Raw genomic sequence first — 18,626 nt, 5'->3', positions numbered from 1 at the left:
CGCCTATTTGCAGCTGCACACTGCTCCTTGTTGTCACTCTGGTGGTCGTCTGGAGGCCTTTGGGGCTGAAGTCAGCAATTTTCCTGCAGCTGAACTCTTCACCTTGTCTTTTTGTGCATGCTCCTTTCAGTTCTTTTGAACCCTCTCTTTCCATTTCTTGTGGCTTAGGGGTCCAAAAGAATCCAAGGAACCCCCCTCATCCTGTGGTGCATTTATGCTTGCATCCTGTTTATGTATTCTAGCTCTTTATCTCATCCTGCAGTCTTTATTCTCTTCCTGCTCTTAGGGGAGCAGTCAGCATTTCACACGGGTTTTGTAGCCCCTTCTTTTACTCAAGGCAATTTTTATAAATGATTCCTAATTCCTAATTTCTCTGTTTCACCCTGGCCCACTGGGGCTGTGGGCCGGGTCGGCACCGCGGCTCCCCGGGCAGCACCCGGCCCTCTGCCCCCTCCAGAGCCCGGCGCCAGCGGCTGCTGGCCGGGCCTCAGGGCTGGGCGGGCACGGGAGGCCGGGGCTGGCCGCAGGCAGTGCCCGACCGAGGGGCACAGCCCGCACCAACCCTTCCCTCCTGCCGCTCTCTGCAGCTGGCACAGGACGAGAGGCGAGCAGCTGAGCACCTGCGCCGGGCCCTGCCGTACCTGCAGAGCCCACAGGAGTCCCTGCGAGCGGCGGCCATCAGGTTCATCGGTGAGCCACGAACCTGGCTGGGCTCCCTCCCCGCCCCGCCGCAGCTCGGGCCCAGCCGCGGCTGCTGCCCCGGCAGCGGCACCCGGGCCCGGCGCCCTGGAGCCCCGGCTGCCCTCGGGGCTGCTGCCGGCCTCTGGCAGCCGTGCCCTTGGGCTGAGTCAGGATGTGGCACGGGCCCGGGCTGAGCCCTGCCGGGGGCGGGAGGGCGTGTGGCCCCAGGGCTGGCAGCGCCGCTGGCAGGGAGCTGTGCCGCTGGGGCCCTGACAGGCTCTGTGTTCCCAGAGATGGTCGAGGTGCCAATGAGGGGTCAGCAGGAAGAGCTCTAGGCCTTCAGTAAGGGTGAGTGAGTGCTGTCCGTGGGGGCTGGCGGGGGGAGCTGCAGTCTCTGCCCTGGCCACTGAGGGCTTTGCTCCCTGTGTGGACAAGGGGTGGTGAGGGCAGAGCACAGAGAGATTTCAGGGACGTGGGGCGGGGGATTTGGCGGGTGTGCATTCGTGACCAGGACCTTGCAGCTGATCCCGTTGTCCACTTGTAACTCTGGCAAGAGCAGGCTGGGATGGCCTTGGCAGGACATTCTGCTAGGATTCCCACAGATGCGGGCTCTGATTGTGGCTCTGTTCCTCTCTCTTCCAGCCTTTTAAGCCCTGAGGAGGAATGACAGCCCTTCCCAGACAAACATAGTAGTTCTACTGATATTCAGTGAAAGAGCTGCAGAAGTACACTCATCTGCTGGCTCAGAAGAAACAGTGTTCATTGAAGACCTCCGGATGCCATGGAAGATGAGAACACCTTGACACCAGAAGAGACCAGCTGGAGCTCCAGGCACAGCTAATGATTGGCACAGCTGAGCCTGTGGGAAGCTCATGTGGCTTCAGGCCTCTCCCTGCCTGTAGATAGTTCCCTCCCTGCAGCCCTCAGACACTGCCCACTCCTTCTTTTTCCCTTCCACTCTTCCTCCCTTTTGACAGCTCCATGCCCCCAGCCCTCAGACTGTGCCACCCCCTTTTTTGCCTCTCAGCTCATCCCTTTGCTTTGCCTTCCAGCAATAAACAGTTTGGCTTTTTCACTTAACCTGCATCTATGTGGAGCTGAAGGGTCACAATTCTGGAGTTCTGTGACACAAATCCTGAGCCCTGAGACACACGGGCCCCTCCTGCTGTTCTCTTCTGCACTGTGTTTTGTTCAGAGATGCAGAGGAACGAGCGCAGATCAGGCTGGATAGGTCCCTGTGCTGAAGGTCCAGTTCCACAACATTGTGGAGTTAAAGGTCTTGCTGAGCACCCTGAGCCTTGGATTTTGGAAGAGCCAAGCTGAGTATGCCCTGAACCCCACTGTGTGGGGTTCTGTGTCAAGCATCCACAGACAGCAAAGGAGCTTAGAATGCCTGAGGCTTTCAAGAATAGCTTCCTGAAAGCACAGTAATGCTCCATCCCTGCTCAGGATCAGGAAGAGGGCAGAACCAGAGAGCATCTGGGCTTAACAGGGAGCTGTGGGTGTGTCTAAGAGCAAATGAAGCAGCAGCACAGTGGCCGAGACTCGGACGCACAACCGTGCCGGCGTCCGGAGCGCTGTCAGGCAGTGCCGGGATCCCGGCCTTGGTTCTGGGCCCCAAAACTGAGGAACTGCAGCCCCTGCCTCAGAGCCTGTCAGAAAGCCAAGCAAGTGAGACCAGAGGGAGGGCATCTTTCCAGTCTCTCTTGGGCATGGCCACAAAACAGCTCCTGCTCCTTCTTCCTCCGCCTCTGTTTGGGCTCTGCTGTTACAAATGGAGACAAGTTTAGACAAGTTCTGCCTTTGTCTCAGCTTTGTGGCAGCAGCTCATTTTGAGGCAGCCTGCACCCCAAATGTCTCTCATTCACAAGTTCTTAAGAATGGCTGATTTGGTTTATTATAAAATGAATTCTTTATTGAATTGACAAAGGATTAACAGACATCAGACTTTATATAGACCACTTAGTACATAGGACAAAACAAAAAGAGCCACTACTAGATCAAAAATACAGTGGACAATAAAGGGTACCTTGTTATAAATCCATGTTGCGATACTGGCTTTTGCAAGTATTAAGATGAATGCTGTATGTTCTATGATTTTGCAATGTCTTTTTCTCCTGCTAGCAAGTTTTAGGCATAGGTCAAGAAGAATTTTGGATGTTAGGGCAATGTCCTGTCTGTGCAAAGCAAGATAACCTCCAGGAAACAAATGATGGGGCCCAGGCTGCTATCAACACTGACCACCTGCAGAAGAAGGAAACCCAGCCCAAATAAAAATGTGCTAAAGGGAAATAAAATCTGTAAGACACATGCTCTAAAAAGGCAGATTCAGGGCGTAGACATGCAAAATACTTTTTGGAAAAATATGAATACGCATTAAAATCCCACAGCAGAATGGGAGTGTTCCAAAGATATCAGGTGTGTTCCTGGCAACGCACCAGGATACCCTGGCTGTTTTAACCCTTTGCTTTATTGTCTTTGTCTCCTAATTGTCTTTTTGTTTATATTAAACCTTTTATAGTTTATTAAGTGAGTGAACCTCGTTTTTCACAATAGGAAGGAGTTCTTCACAGAAAGGCTGATTGGGAATTGGAATGGGCTGGCCAGAGGGGAGGTGGTGGAGTCACTGTGTCTCTCCAGTGGTGTGGGGGAGTAACATCAATCTCTGTGCAATAACTGATTTTGCTTTAAAACAATTGCTTCAAAATTGCTTCCTGTTCCACCGTGAGTGTCTGTGCTGGTTTGTATTAGTTGATAGTTGGTGAGGAGGGAAGAAGCCACCCATGCAAATGCTTTTTCTAGGAGGGGGCTGCTAAGAGCTTCCTCTGTGCTTAGCAAAACCAATAGCTGGCTGGCTCTGAGAATTGACAACCTATGAAACCATTTAGAAGCTGGATTCTCCTCTGTGAAATTGACATTTTAAAGACAGTCAAGCCGAGGAAAGCTCTCTGTTGTTTCCAGCTGTGAAGAGTTAACTGGGTGCTGGTCAGGCTGGCCCTGCTCCACCCTGGCCTGCACCGAGCCGGGCTCCGCCAGGCCCCCTTCACCACAGCCCGCGCGGCCCCAGCGGCTGCCGGGCACAGGGAGGGGAAGCCATCGGCCCGCAGCTGAAATTGAAGGAAGCAGGGGCCTGGGACCAGCCATGTGGGCAGAATAGCCATGACTGTTCTGGCTGGGCCCCCTGAGATTTTTGCACAGCTCCAGGGCAGCCTGAAATTCATCACTGTGACTGCTTTTGGACCAGGCAAAAACCATCATGATCATCTGCAGGCCTGGGTGAGATATTAACTATTTCAGTGCACAGATGAGACCTGCAGACCTCGATCCTCCCCTTGGGTGAGAGAAAAGGACAGAGTGAGGACGTGTAGAAGACAACATGAAGACGCCAAAGTCAGTAAAGAAGGAGTCAAGTCCCAGATGAAAGGAGAATGAGGAGATGCCTTAGTATTGGGGCTGAAAGTTCTTTTGGTAAGGCCATGGACATGGACTATGATACACTAAAATATCCCCTTTAATTCATTAGAAAATATGGAGAGATGGAGTGTTCAAACTCTAAACATGGGCAGAGGCCTGTAAGAAACGGTCCGAAGTTTCCCTCATCTGCCTCACAACCATTGCAAGAACAGAGACCAAGACCCTGAAGACACCAAGGGACTTTGTGCAGGGGTTCTGGCCTGGTTGAGGTGGAAGCTTGCCAGGTGATGGTTTGCAGGTGTGCTTGCTGTGCTGTCAAGGTACACTGCCTTCATTCCTGCTGGTGAGCAGGGACTTGTAAGGAGCGGCCTGTTCTGTACCTTACACCTGCTTCCCAGAGCAAGGGGTCTCACCAAAATAGCCGAGGAATTTCCCCACCTCTTGGCCAGCTGCCCCTTGCTTTGAAACAGACTGTAAAAATGACTTTTCCAAGTTACTTTTTTTGAGAGAGATGGAAGAAGACACCGGCGACCCTGTCTTCTCTGTTGGTAGCTATAACCCCGCCCCCCATCCTTTTTTTCTCCTTGCATTTTGCCTCTTTATCCCTCTCTCCCTCTCTCTCTCCCTATCCTCTATCGCATAACCCTTGTTGCTGGCACTAAAATAAAGATGTATTACTGCTGATGTGATTTAAACTGAAATCCTTTGGTGTCCTTTTTGCAATCTGAGATCAAACGAACCTCTCATGACTCCCACTTGTGTTAGCGGATCGTGACACTCGGGAGCGGGGTGACCCAAGGTGCGGCTTAGAGCAAATGCTCCACGGCACGAGGATATTGGTAGGCGCACGGTGGAGACAAGGATGAGGAGGAGATCTCCAGTATGGGTTCCAAAGGCTTTTACTCCACTGCAGCATCCAGGGACTGAAGACCAAGAACACAACTGAGTGTGGGTTTTTATATGGGGGAGGCCAGAGGGCGGGTACAAAATTTTAACCAATAGGAAGAAACTATGGGAGGAGTGGAAGGTTCCATTCAAAAATACAATAGGGGAAACAAGGGGAGCAGAGTGGGTCACTGTAAGAGATGCTTTCTGGGGATGGTCAGAGACACGGCAAAGACCTCTATAATCGAGTTAAGTGTTAGAAGTTTATTTCAGGGCGTGGGGTAGAGAGGTAGAGAGAGAGAGCAAGAGAGGGCAAGAGAGAGGGCAAGAGAGACGGAAAAAAGAGCAAGCAAGAGAAAAAAGAGACCGAGCTCTTCTATACCACTACTTATATAACCTATACCTTTGAATATTCTATTCCTTAACTAACCAATCTTTCTAAGTATACTAATATAGTAACATTTGTGTACAACCTATAGAAATCGCTATTTTTGCATATTTTTAGTTATCTCAGGGTCCTTCAGACTTTTCCTTATAAGGCTGGGATGAGGGGTCTCAGCTTGGTTTTATTGCAGGGAAGAATGTGTTCTGGCATACCAGCCCGGTTGGTTTCTTTGAATTATTCAAACCGTGCTATCATTTGTATTTCTTCCTTAGCCTTTCTGGCTACAAAGTCATATTTATAATTTCTTTCTAATTCTACCTTCCCAACACACACAGATCCAGAAAAATCCCACAAAATTCGACAAATATCTCACAAAATTCCATTAAAATCTTCGCAAAACCCTACCAAATTCCAGAAACATCCCAAAAATCTTCACAAATTTCCACACAATCTAAGAAAATCTCCACAAAATTCTTCAAGTCTCCTCAAAATCCCACAAAATTCTAGAAATCTCTACAACACGCCAAAAAAATCCCACTAACTTCCACAAACATCCCACAAAATTCCCTGAATCTTCACAAAACCCTACCACATTCCAGAAACATCCCACAAAATCTCCACAAATTTCCACACAATTTTAGAAAAATCCCATCAAAATTCTTCGAGTCTCCTCAAAATCCCTCACAATTCCGGAAACATCCCACAAAAGCTTTAAAACTTTCCACAAAATCTTAGAAAATCTCCTCAGAATTCTTCAAGACTCTTCAAAATCACACAAAATTCTAGAAAATTCCACAAAATTCCAGAAAAAAATCCCACAAAAAATCTGCAAACATCCCACAAAATTCCACAAACATCCCACAAAATTCCCAAAATTTTCTCAAAACCCTACCAAATTACAGAAACATCCCACAAAATCTCGACAAATTTCGACACAATCTAAGAAAATCTTCTCAAAATTCTTCAAGTCTCTTCAAAATGTCACCAAATTCCAGAAAATTCCACAACATTCAAAAAAAATCCATAAAATTCAACAGAAACCCTACCAGATTCCCTAAATCTTCTCAAAACCCTACCAAATTACAGAAACATATTGCAAATTTCCACACAATCAAAGAAAATCTCCTCAAAATTCTTCAAGTTTCATCCATATCCCACAAAGATCCAGAAAAAACCCACCAAATTCCACAAACATCCCACTAAATTCCCAAAATCTTCTCAAAACCCTACCAAATTCCAGAAACATCCCACAAAACATTTACAAATTTCCACACAATCTAAAAAGGAATCCCTCAGAATTCTTGAAGTCTCCTCAAAATCCCACAAAATTCAAGAAAAATCCCACATAATTCCACAAACATCCCACAAAATTCCCAAAATTTCTCAAAACCCTACCAAATTCCAGAAACATCCCACGAAATCTCTTCCAATTTCCACACAATCAAAAAAATTTTCTCAAAATTCTTCAAGTCACTTCAAAATCTTTCAAAATACAAGAAACATCCCACAAACCCTTTACAAATTTCCTCACAATCTAAGAAAAATCCCTCAAAATTCTTCAGGTTTCATCCATATCCCACAAAGTACCAGAAAAATAAAAAAAACCTACCAAAATCTTATGAAAAAAATACCAAATTAAAGAAACAACCCACAAAATCTCTTCCAATTTCCACAAAATTCCAGAAACATCCCACAAAATTCCAGAAAAATCTTCTCAAAACCCTATCAAATTCCAGAAACATCCTAACATAATCTCTTCCAATTTAAACAAAATTCCACAAACTCCCACAAAATTCAAGAAAAATCTCTCAAAATTCTTCAAGGCACATCAAAATCCCTCAAAATACAAGAAACATCCCACAAAATCTTTACAAAATTCCACACAATCTAAGAAAAATCCCTCAAAGTGCTTCATGTCTCCTCAAAGTCCTTCAAAATCGTAGAAAATTCTACAAAATTCCAGAAAAAAATCCCACAAAATTACACAAACATCTTACCAAATTCCCTAAATCCTCTCAAAACCCTATCAAATTCCAGAAACATCCACCCAAAACATTGCAAATTTCCACACAATCTAAGAAAATCTCAAAAATCTTCAAATCTCTTCAAAATCTCACCAAATTCGAAAATATTCCACAACATTCCAAAAAAATCCATAAAATTCCAGAGAAACCCTACCAAATTCCCTAAGTCTTCTCAAAACCCTAACAAATATCAGAAACATCCCACAAAACCTTTACAAATTTCAACACAATCTAAGAACAATCCCTAAAAATTCTTCACGTCTCCTCCAAATCACGCAAAATCCCACAGAAATCCCACAAAATTCCCAAAACATCCCACAAAATTCCCTAAATATTCTCAAAACCCTACAAAATTCCAGAAACATCCAACAAAATCTTTACAAATTTCCACACAATCAAAGAAAATCTCCTCAAAATTCTTCGTCTCCTCAAAATCTCACCAAATTCTAGAAAATTCCACAACATTCCAAAATAATCCCACAAAATTTCACAAACATCCCACCAAATTCCCTAAATCTTCTCAAAACCCTACCAAATTCCACAAACATCCCACAAAACATTTGTAAATTTCCACACAACCTAAGAAAATTTCTCAAAATTCTTCAAGTCTCTTCAAAATTTCACCAAATTCCAGAAAATCCCACAACATTCCAAAAAATCCATCAAATTCCAGGGAAACCTTACCAAATACCCTAACTCTCAAAAAACCCCTACCAAATTCCAGAAATATCCCACAAAACCTTTACAAATTTCCATGCAATCTAAGAAAAATCCCTTAAAATTATTCAAGTCTCCTCAAAATCTCAGAAAATTAAAGAAAAATCGTACAAAATTCACTAAATCTTCTCAAAACCCTACCAAATTCCAGAAACATCCCACAAAATCTTAAAAAATTACACAATCTAAGAAAAATACTTCAAAACACTTCATCTCTCCTCAAAGTCTTTACAAATTCCAGAAACATCCCACAAAATTGCAAAAACATCCCAACAAACTCCCTAAATATTCCCAAAATCCTAACAAATTCCAGAAATATTCCACAAAATCTCTTCCAATTTCCACAAAATTCCACAAAACATCCCACAAAATTTCACAAACATCCCACAAAACTCCCTAAATCTTCTCAAAACCCTACCAAATTCCAGAAACATCCCACAAAATCTTTAAAAAATTTCCACACAATCTAAGAAAAATCCTTCAAAATTCTTCAAGTCCCCTCAAAATCTCACCAAATTCAAGAACATTCCAAAACATTACAAAAAATCACACAACATTCCAGAAACCTCCCATAAAATTCTTTACATTTTCACAAAACCCCACCAAATTCCAGAAACATCCCACAAAATCTTTACAAATTACCACACAATCTAAGAAAAATACCTCAAAATGCTTCATGTCTCCTCAAAGTCCTTTAAAATTCCGCAAACATTCCACAAAATCTCCTGCAATATACACACAGTCTAATAAAAATCTTTCAAAATTCTTCAAGTCTTGTCAAAATCCCTCAAAATTCCAGAAACATCCCACAAAATTCCAGAAACATCCCAACAAACTCCTTAAATCTTCTAAAAATCCTACCAAATTCCAGAAACATCACACAAAATTTCAGAAAAATCTTCTCAAAACTCCACCAAATTCCACAAACATCCCACAAAATCTCTTCCAATTTCCACAAAATTCCACAAAAATCCCACAAAATTCAAGAAAAATCCCACAAAATTCCACAAACATCCCAACAAACTCCCTAAATCTTCTCAAAACCCTAACACATTCCAGAAAAATCCCACCCAATCTCCACAAATTTCCACACAATCTAAGAAAAATACATCAAAGTTCTTCAAGTCCCCTCAAAAATCTCACCAAATTCCAGAACATTCCACAACATACCAAAAAAATCGCACAACATTCCAGGAACCTCCGACAACATTCTAAGCATTTTCTCAAAATGCCAACAAATTCCAAAAACTTCCCACAAAATCTCCACAAATTTCCACACAATCTAAGAAAAATATATTAAAGTGCTTTGTGTCTCCTCAAAGTCCTTCAAAATTCAGGAAATGTCCCACAAAATTCCACGAAATTCCAGAAAAATTTCACAGAATTCCACAAACTACCTGCAAAATTCCACAAGCAACCAAATAAACTCCCTAAATCTTCTCAAAACCCTACAAATTCCAGAAACATCCCTCAAAATCTTTACAAATTTCGACACAATCTAAAAAATTCCCTCAAAGTTCTTCATGTCTCCTCAAAGTACTTCAAAATTCAGGAAACATTCCACAAAAGTCCACAAAAATTCCACAAAAATTTAAGAAACCACCCACAGTATGCAACAGACATCCCACAAAAATTCCAGCTACATCCCACAAAATTCCACAAACATCCCAACTCCCTAAATCTTCTCAAAACCCTACCAAATCCCAGAAACATCCCACAAAATCTTTACAAATTTCCACACAATATAAGAAAAATACCTCAAAGTCCTTCGTGTCTCTTCAAAGTCCTTCAAAATTCCGCAAACATTCTACAAAATTCCACAAACAGCCCAACAAACTCCCTCAATCTTCTCAAACCCCGACCAAATTCCGAAAACATCCCATAAAATCTTTACAAATTTCCACACAATCTAAGAAAAATACCTCAAAGTGCTTCGTGTCTCCTCAAAGTCCTTCAAAATTCAGGAAACGCCCCACAAATTTCCACAAAATCAAAGAAAAATCCAACAAATTTCCAGAAACCAACCAATAAATCCACAAACATCCCAACAAGCTCTAAATCTCCTCAAAACCCTACCAAATTCCAGAAACATCCCACAAAATTCCACAAGCCACCCACAAAATTCCATAAACCACCCACAAAATTCCACAAACATCCCAACAAACTCCCTGAATCTTCTCAAAACCCTACCAAATTCCACAAACATCCCACAAAATCTTTACAGATTTCCACACAATCTAAGAAAAATACCTCAAAGTCCTTCGTGTCTCCTCAAAGTCCTACCAAATTCAGGAATCATCCCACAAAACTCCACAGAAATTCCACAAAATTCCACAAGCAACCCACAAATTTCCACAAACACCACCCACAAAATTCTACACACTATGCACAAAATTCCACAAACATCCCAACAAACTCACTAAATCTTCTCAGTACCCTACCAAATTCCAGAAACATCCCACAAAATCTTTACAAATTTCCCCACAATCTAAGAAAAATATCTCAAAGTGCTTCGTGTGTCCTCAAAGTCCTTCAAAATTCCGTAAACATTCCACAAAATTTTGGAAACATTCCACAAGATTCCACAAACATACCACAAAATTACACAAACCACCCACAAAATTCCACAAATATCCCAACAAACTCGCTACATCTTCCAAAAGCCTACCAAATTACAGAAATATCCCACAAAATCTCCACAAATTTCCACACAATCTAGGAAAAATCCCTCAAAATTCTTAATGTCTCCGTAAAGTCCTTCAAAATTCCAGAAACATCCCACACAATTCCACAAAAATCCCACCAAATTCCAGGAAAATCCCACAAAATTTCACAAACATCCCAAGAAACTCCCTAAATCTTCTCAAAACCCTACCAAATTCCAGAAACATCCCACAAAATCTTTACAGATTTCCACACAATCTAAAAAAAATACCGCAAAGTGCTTTGTGTCTACTCCATGTCCTTCAAAACTTCCCAAACATTCCACAAAATTCCACAAACATTCCACAAAATTCTAGCTACATCCCACAAAATTCCACAAACCCCCCACAAAATTCCATAAACCACCCACCAAATTCCACAAACATTCCAACAACCTCCCTGAATCTTCTCAAAACCCTACCAAATTCCACAAACATCCCACAAAATCTTTACAGATTTCCACACAATCTAAGAAAAATACCTCAAAGTGCTTCACGTCTTCTCAAAGTCCTTCAAAATTCCACAAACATTCCACAAAATTCCAAAAACACCCCACAAAAATTCCAGCTACATCCCATAAAATTCCACAAACATCCCAAGAAACTCCCTAAATCTTCTCAAAACCCTACCAAATTCCAGAAACATCCCACAAAATCTTTAAAAAATTTCCACACAATCTAAGAAAAATCCTTCAAAATTCTTCAAGTCCCCTCAAAATCTCACCAAATTCAAGAACATTCCAAAACATTACAAAAAATCACACAACATTCCAGAAACCTCCCATAAAATTCTTTACATTTTCACAAAACCCCACCAAATTCCAGAAACATCCCACAAAATCTTTACAAATTACCACACAATCTAAGAAAAATACCTCAAAATGCTTCATGTCTCCTCAAAGTCCTTTAAAATTCCGCAAACATTCCACAAAATCTCCTGCAATATACACACAGTCTAATAAAAATCTTTCAAAATTCTTCAAGTCTTGTCAAAATCCCTCAAAATTCCAGAAACATCCCACAAAATTCCAGAAACATCCCAACAAACTCCTTAAATCTTCTAAAAATCCTACCAAATTCCAGAAACATCACACAAAATTTCAGAAAAATCTTCTCAAAACTCCACCAAATTCCACAAACATCCCACAAAATCTCTTCCAATTTCCACAAAATTCCACAAAAATCCCACAAAATTCAAGAAAAATCCCACAAAATTCCACAAACATCCCAACAAACTCCCTAAATCTTCTCAAAACCCTAACACATTCCAGAAAAATCCCACCCAATCTCCACAAATTTCCACACAATCTAAGAAAAATACATCAAAGTTCTTCAAGTCCCCTCAAAAATCTCACCAAATTCCAGAACATTCCACAACATACCAAAAAAATCGCACAACATTCCAGGAACCTCCGACAACATTCTAAGCATTTTCTCAAAATGCCAACAAATTCCAAAAACTTCCCACAAAATCTCCACAAATTTCCACACAATCTAAGAAAAATATATTAAAGTGCTTTGTGTCTCCTCAAAGTCCTTCAAAATTCAGGAAATGTCCCACAAAATTCCACGAAATTCCAGAAAAATTTCACAGAATTCCACAAACTACCTGCAAAATTCCACAAGCAACCAAATAAACTCCCTAAATCTTCTCAAAACCCTACAAATTCCAGAAACATCCCTCAAAATCTTTACAAATTTCGACACAATCTAAAAAATTCCCTCAAAGTTCTTCATGTCTCCTCAAAGTACTTCAAAATTCAGGAAACATTCCACAAAAGTCCACAAAAATTCCACAAAAATTTAAGAAACCACCCACAGTATGCAACAGACATCCCACAAAAATTCCAGCTACATCCCACAAAATTCCACAAACATCCCAACTCCCTAAATCTTTTCAAAACCCTACCAAATCCCAGAAACATCCCACAAAATCTTTACAAATTTCCACACAATATAAGAAAAATACCTCAAAGTCCTTCGTGTCTCTTCAAAGTCCTTCAAAATTCCGCAAACATTCTACAAAATTCCACAAACAGCCCAACAAACTCCCTCAATCTTCTCAAACCCCGACCAAATTCCGAAAACATCCCATAAAATCTTTACAAATTTCCACACAATCTAAGAAAAATACCTCAAAGTGCTTCGTGTCTCCTCAAAGTCCTTCAAAATTCAGGAAACGCCCCACAAATTTCCACAAAATCAAAGAAAAATCCAACAAATTTCCAGAAACCAACCAATAAATCCACAAACATCCCAACAAGCTCTAAATCTCCTCAAAACCCTACCAAATTCCAGAAACATCCCACAAAATTCCACAAGCCACCCACAAAATTCCATAAACCACCCACAAAATTCCACAAACATCCCAACAAACTCCCTGAATCTTCTCAAAACCCTACCAAATTCCACAAACATCCCACAAAATCTTTACAGATTTCCACACAATCTAAGAAAAATACCTCAAAGTCCTTCGTGTCTCCTCAAAGTCCTACCAAATTCAGGAATCATCCCACAAAACTCCACAGAAATTCCACAAAATTCCACAAGCAACCCACAAATTTCCACAAACACCACCCACAAAATTCTACACACTATGCACAAAATTCCACAAACATCCCAACAAACTCACTAAATCTTCTCAGTACCCTACCAAATTCCAGAAACATCCCACAAAATCTTTACAAATTTCCCCACAATCTAAGAAAAATATCTCAAAGTGCTTCGTGTGTCCTCAAAGTCCTTCAAAATTCCGTAAACATTCCACAAAATTTTGGAAACATTCCACAAGATTCCACAAACATACCACAAAATTACACAAACCACCCACAAAATTCCACAAATATCCCAACAAACTCGCTACATCTTCCAAAAGCCTACCAAATTACAGAAATATCCCACAAAATCTCCACAAATTTCCACACAATCTAGGAAAAATCCCTCAAAATTCTTAATGTCTCCGTAAAGTCCTTCAAAATTCCAGAAACATCCCACACAATTCCACAAAAATCCCACCAAATTCCAGGAAAATCCCACAAAATTTCACAAACATCCCAAGAAACTCCCTAAATCTTCTCAAAACCCTACCAAATTCCAGAAACATCCCACAAAATCTTTACAGATTTCCACACAATCTAAAAAAAATACCGCAAAGTGCTTTGTGTCTACTCCATGTCCTTCAAAACTTCCCAAACATTCCACAAAATTCCACAAACATTCCACAAAATTCTAGCTACATCCCACAAAATTCCACAAACCCCCCACAAAATTCCATAAACCACCCACCAAATTCCACAAACATTCCAACAACCTCCCTGAATCTTCTCAAAACCCTACCAAATTCCACAAACATCCCACAAAATCTTTACAGATTTCCACACAATCTAAGAAAAATACCTCAAAGTGCTTCACGTCTTCTCAAAGTCCTTCAAAATTCCACAAACATTCCACAAAATTCCAAAAACACCCCACAAAAATTCCAGCTACATCCCATAAAATTCCACAAACATCCCAAGAAACTCCCTAAATCTTCTCAAAACCCTACCAAATTCCAGAAACATCCCACAAAATCTTTACAAATTTCCACACAATCTAAGAAAAATCCCTCAAAATTCTTCAAGTCTCATCAAAATCCCACAAATTTCTAGAAAATTCTTCAACATTCCAAAAAAATCTTACAAATTTCCAAAAACATCTCACAAAATTCACAAAATCTTCTCAAAACCCTACCAAATTACAGAAATATCCCACAAAATCTCCACAAATTTCCGCACAAAGAAAATTTTCTCAAAATTCTTCAAGTCTCTTCAAAATCTCACCAAATTCCAGAAAATTCCTCAACATTCAAAAAATATCCACAAAATTCCAGAAAAACCCTATCAAATTACATAACTCTTCTCAAAACCCTACCAAATTCCAGAAATATTCCACACAATCTTTGCAAATTTCAACGCAATCTAAGAAAAATATTTCAAAATTCCTCAAGTCTCTTCAAAATCCCCAAAAATTCTAGGAAATTCTACAACAATCTAAAAAAATCCCACAAAATTCCACAAACATCCCACAAAATTTGTAAATCTTCTCAAAACCCTCCCAAATTACAGAAACATCCCATAAAATCTCCACAAATTTCCACAAAATCTAAGAAAGATCCCTCAAAAATTTTCAAGTCTCCTCAATATCCCACAAAATTCCACAAAAATCCACAACATTCCAGAAATATCTCACAAAATTCCAGTTAAATCTGATGAAATTGTTAGCATTCAGGAACACACATAATCACAAATGATTCTATGCAGGTGCTTTATTAAGAGATCTGGGTGTCAGGGGTACACATACCCAAATCTGACCCATCTTGGTTTTGAACTGAACATGTTTTATACTCTGGCATTATTTAACTTACATATTAATTATTAACCTTACATTGTTCTATCGTATGCATTGTTTTACCCAAGCATGGATTTCTCCTGATCCCCCCCAGCCCCCTAACATTGTTCTTCATGTTCTTTAAACAATAATTATATCCAATCATATCAAACAAGTGTATCATCATCATCTACTGATTACACAGGTGCAGTTTTGACCTGATTTTTAGCAAGTACAAGGCCTAACATTTCCCAGGGCCAACTTTTCCAAGGCCTTTCCAAACCTAACTAACTTTTTAAGTCCCCTAATTTTCTAACATTTTGAGACCTTTTACTATCACTTACAGGACTTGTGCTCCAGACTCCTCACCAGCCTTGTTGCCCTTCTCTGGACATGCTCCAGCCCATCCATGGCATTCCTAAATAAATTGGGGCCCAGAACTGGACACAGCACTCGAGGTGCTGCCCAACCAGTGCAGAGTAGAGGGGAGGAATCCCTGCCCTGCTCCTGCTGGCCACACTGTTCCTGATCCAGGCCAGGAGCCATTGGCGTTCTTGGCCACCAGGGCACACTGCTGGCTCATGCCCAGCCTGCTGTCCATCAGTGTCCCAGCTCCCTTTCTGCCTGGCTGCTGTCCAGCCACTCTGTCCCCAGCCTGTAGCACTGCAGGGGTTGTTGGGGCCAAAGTGCACGACCCGACACTTGGACTTGTTAAACCTCACCTTGTTGGGTTTGGGCCCTGGATCCAGCCTGTCCAGCTGCCTGTGCAGAGCCGTCCTACGCTGCAGCACATCAACACTCCCAGCCAACCTGGTGTCACCATGGTTCCATGGGGCCCTAGAGTGTCACAATGGTCTCCAGGATTCCATGAAGCCTCCCACCAATCCAGTTTTGGATCATACTGGGAGTGACTGGACTCATACTGGGAGTATCTGAGAATGACTGGGAACATACCATGCACATCATCCCCCATACTGGGGGTGACTGGGAGCAACTGGGATTGTGCTGGGAGCCAAAGGCATCATACTGGGACTGACTGGGTTGATCTAGTCAGAGGCAAATGGGACCATCGTGGGAGTGCTGCCATGTGACAAGGATCATACTGGAGCTTACTGGGCTCATACTGGTGTTGAAAGGGAACAGCTGGGATCTCTGAACACCAAAGGTTCCTTTCCTGCTCACTGAAGAAGGAGCTTCCCAGTGTCCATGTGTGAGGGGACCTTCACCTGAACCAGATGCTGTTAGGAGAAAAAGCTGCTTCTGCTGTCAAATCCCACACAACAAGTCAATGCCAAGAGAGAGCATTTTACTTTCAAAACTTCCCTCCTGGAGCCACAGTCCTTTTGGATCACACAGCAAGCAAGAGAACAGCACAAAATATAAGGCTGTGTCCAGTTTTTGGCTGGGTGAGCAAACAGAGGGAGTGCCAGGGTCTGCTGCCACAGACTCTCCTCTTGGGGAACAGAACACCCCCAGGCTCCATTCCAAATGCTGTGCAAACCCTGCTGGCTACAAACAACCCCTTTTTAAAGAAGTTGTTGGCAGGAGCTTTCCCAAATAAATGGCATCTTAATGGCAATTTTCATTCAAAATCACCTCCGTTCCAAAGGATGAACAGAAAGCCCACAGCAATCCCAAAGGCACATATGGTGCACCTGGGGAAATCCTCGACTTAGGGGCCCAGTGGGTTAAAAAATACCCATAAGAAGCCACAGAGTCCAGTGTGCAAACTGCAACAACCACTTGCTGGATCATTTTGGCTGTGCTGCACATGTCTACAGACTCTCTGTCCCCCTGCAAGGACAGAAGGACACCCATCAGGGGCTGGGCTGGCTGCTGAGAATGCCTCGGGCAGGAGGATCCTCAGGCAATGAGCAGGTGCCCAGAGCCGCTCTGACACTGAGGCCTCTGTGCCCCACAGCAACGAGAACACCACAAGGACACAACAACGTTCCTGTGACATCACAGCAGCAGCTCCCCCAAAAATTGTTTGCAAGGTTCTCCTGGGTCACCAAGGAGCACAAAGGATCCTCAGAGGGCACAACCTATTGCTCAAAGGATCCAAGAGGAGCTCAGAAAATGCAGCAAATGAGGACACCCCACAGCCCAGCCTGAACACTGAGAAGGAACAAAGAAGTGACCAAACCAAAGGAAATACAACTTTTGGTCACTGATGCTTCTGACTAAAACCAGCAAGGCTTGTTCCATCTGGGATCTTTGTTCTAGAAACAAGCAATGTTCTGTGCTGTAACTGTACATAAAGCTGGAACTTGGGGAAAAGAAGTCTTGTGTGACTTCTTGGACATCTTGTGGCTGAGGGTGTCCAAGCCAATGGACTCTCAAGCGGGTTCCCTGCCCTCCCAACTGACAGCTGCCATCTCTCCTTCAGCCCCATGCGTGTCTCCAACAACCTCCTGACAAGGGCCTCCATCCACACATTCCATCACCAGCCAGAGATCCTCATCGACGAGGTCACCCAGCATCCCTGAGGCCACAGCAGGGAGTGCTCCTGACATCTGGTACAGCACTGTGGCTTTCCTGGGATCCTTCTGGTGTCTGTTGCTGAGAGGAGTGGGGTGGATGGAACCAGGACGGGTCACAGATCAGCAGCCCCACTGCAAGCAGTGCTTTCTCCTGCTGTGTGGGGACCGTGGGGTGACTGATATTGGGACTCCTCTGGCTTTGGCTCCTGCAGACCACACAGTGGGTCAGACACTGGCCTGATGGAAGGAGTCTCATGGAAACCCGGCACAGGCATTTCTCTTTGGAGAGGGGGTTCTGCAGGGAGAAGGGAGAACAAGAGACTTTCCTGTCTCCTGAGGTTCCCCCTCCTCCTTCAGCAGCCATACCACAACCCATCAGGACCAGAGTTCATAGGATCACTTCCATGCCAGGGAGCACAAGGCACTCAAAACTGAACCCTGCCAGAGCCCAGCCCTGCCTGCCCATTTGGAGGGTGTGGGGGAATGGAATTTCAGCAGGAGCTGACCCACAATGATACTTTGCCACTTGTGGGTTTCTCACAGCCTTAGAAGGAGTTTGAGATCTCTGTCCCCAACACCCGCTCACCCTTCAAGTGCACACACGTGCCTGGGGGCAATTCAGGGTCCCTGGAGTGGTGGCTGCTAATCTTGGAAACAGGAGCTGTTGTCTTTTCCTGTGTGCTCAACTCCCTTCTAGCTATTAGAAAGTGGCTGAGTAAAGGAAATGACCCTGGAGGAAGGGGACCAGAACCTTGGAAAAAGATGAAACATCTTTTGTCTGAATTACAAATTAAATCGCTTTCATTTATTTCTTTAGTACTACTCTATTACTACAAACAAAAACATGTTTCTGAGCTGATTGTTGGGATTCGGGGCTTTATTTCTTGTTCTTGTTGTTGTTATTATTATTTTTTAGTATTACTTTTCATTGTCAAGACTTTTAAATCTTAGACATAAATAACAATGGCTG

The 18,626-nt window shown here is 42.7% G+C and overlaps 1 protein-coding gene and 1 long non-coding RNA gene across 2 annotated transcripts in view; one reads left to right on the top strand and one right to left on the bottom strand.

Annotated features, from left to right (window-relative positions):
- The window catches only part of LOC147646935 (uncharacterized), a 592,289-nt gene that overhangs the window by 546,689 nt on the left and 26,974 nt on the right, over positions 1–18,626 (bottom strand). Inside the window, 1 exon segment of the mRNA XM_086872733.1 lies at positions 4,628–4,632. Within this exon segment, the coding sequence (XP_086728859.1) occupies positions 4,628–4,632 (5 nt within the window).
- On the top strand, positions 896–1,761 carry LOC147646937 (uncharacterized). The gene is made up of 2 exons (XR_015281763.1): positions 896–1,029; positions 1,324–1,761. It is a non-coding gene; the product is annotated as an uncharacterized LOC147646937 (long non-coding RNA).

Source organism: Cyanistes caeruleus, unplaced genomic scaffold, assembly GCF_971803275.1.
Source record: "Cyanistes caeruleus unplaced genomic scaffold, bCyaCae1.hap1.1 HAP1_SCAFFOLD_76, whole genome shotgun sequence".
Lineage (NCBI taxonomy): Eukaryota > Metazoa > Chordata > Aves > Passeriformes > Paridae > Cyanistes > Cyanistes caeruleus.
Note: the sequence above shows the minus strand (reverse complement) of the source record. Positions and strands in the feature narration are given on the sequence as shown.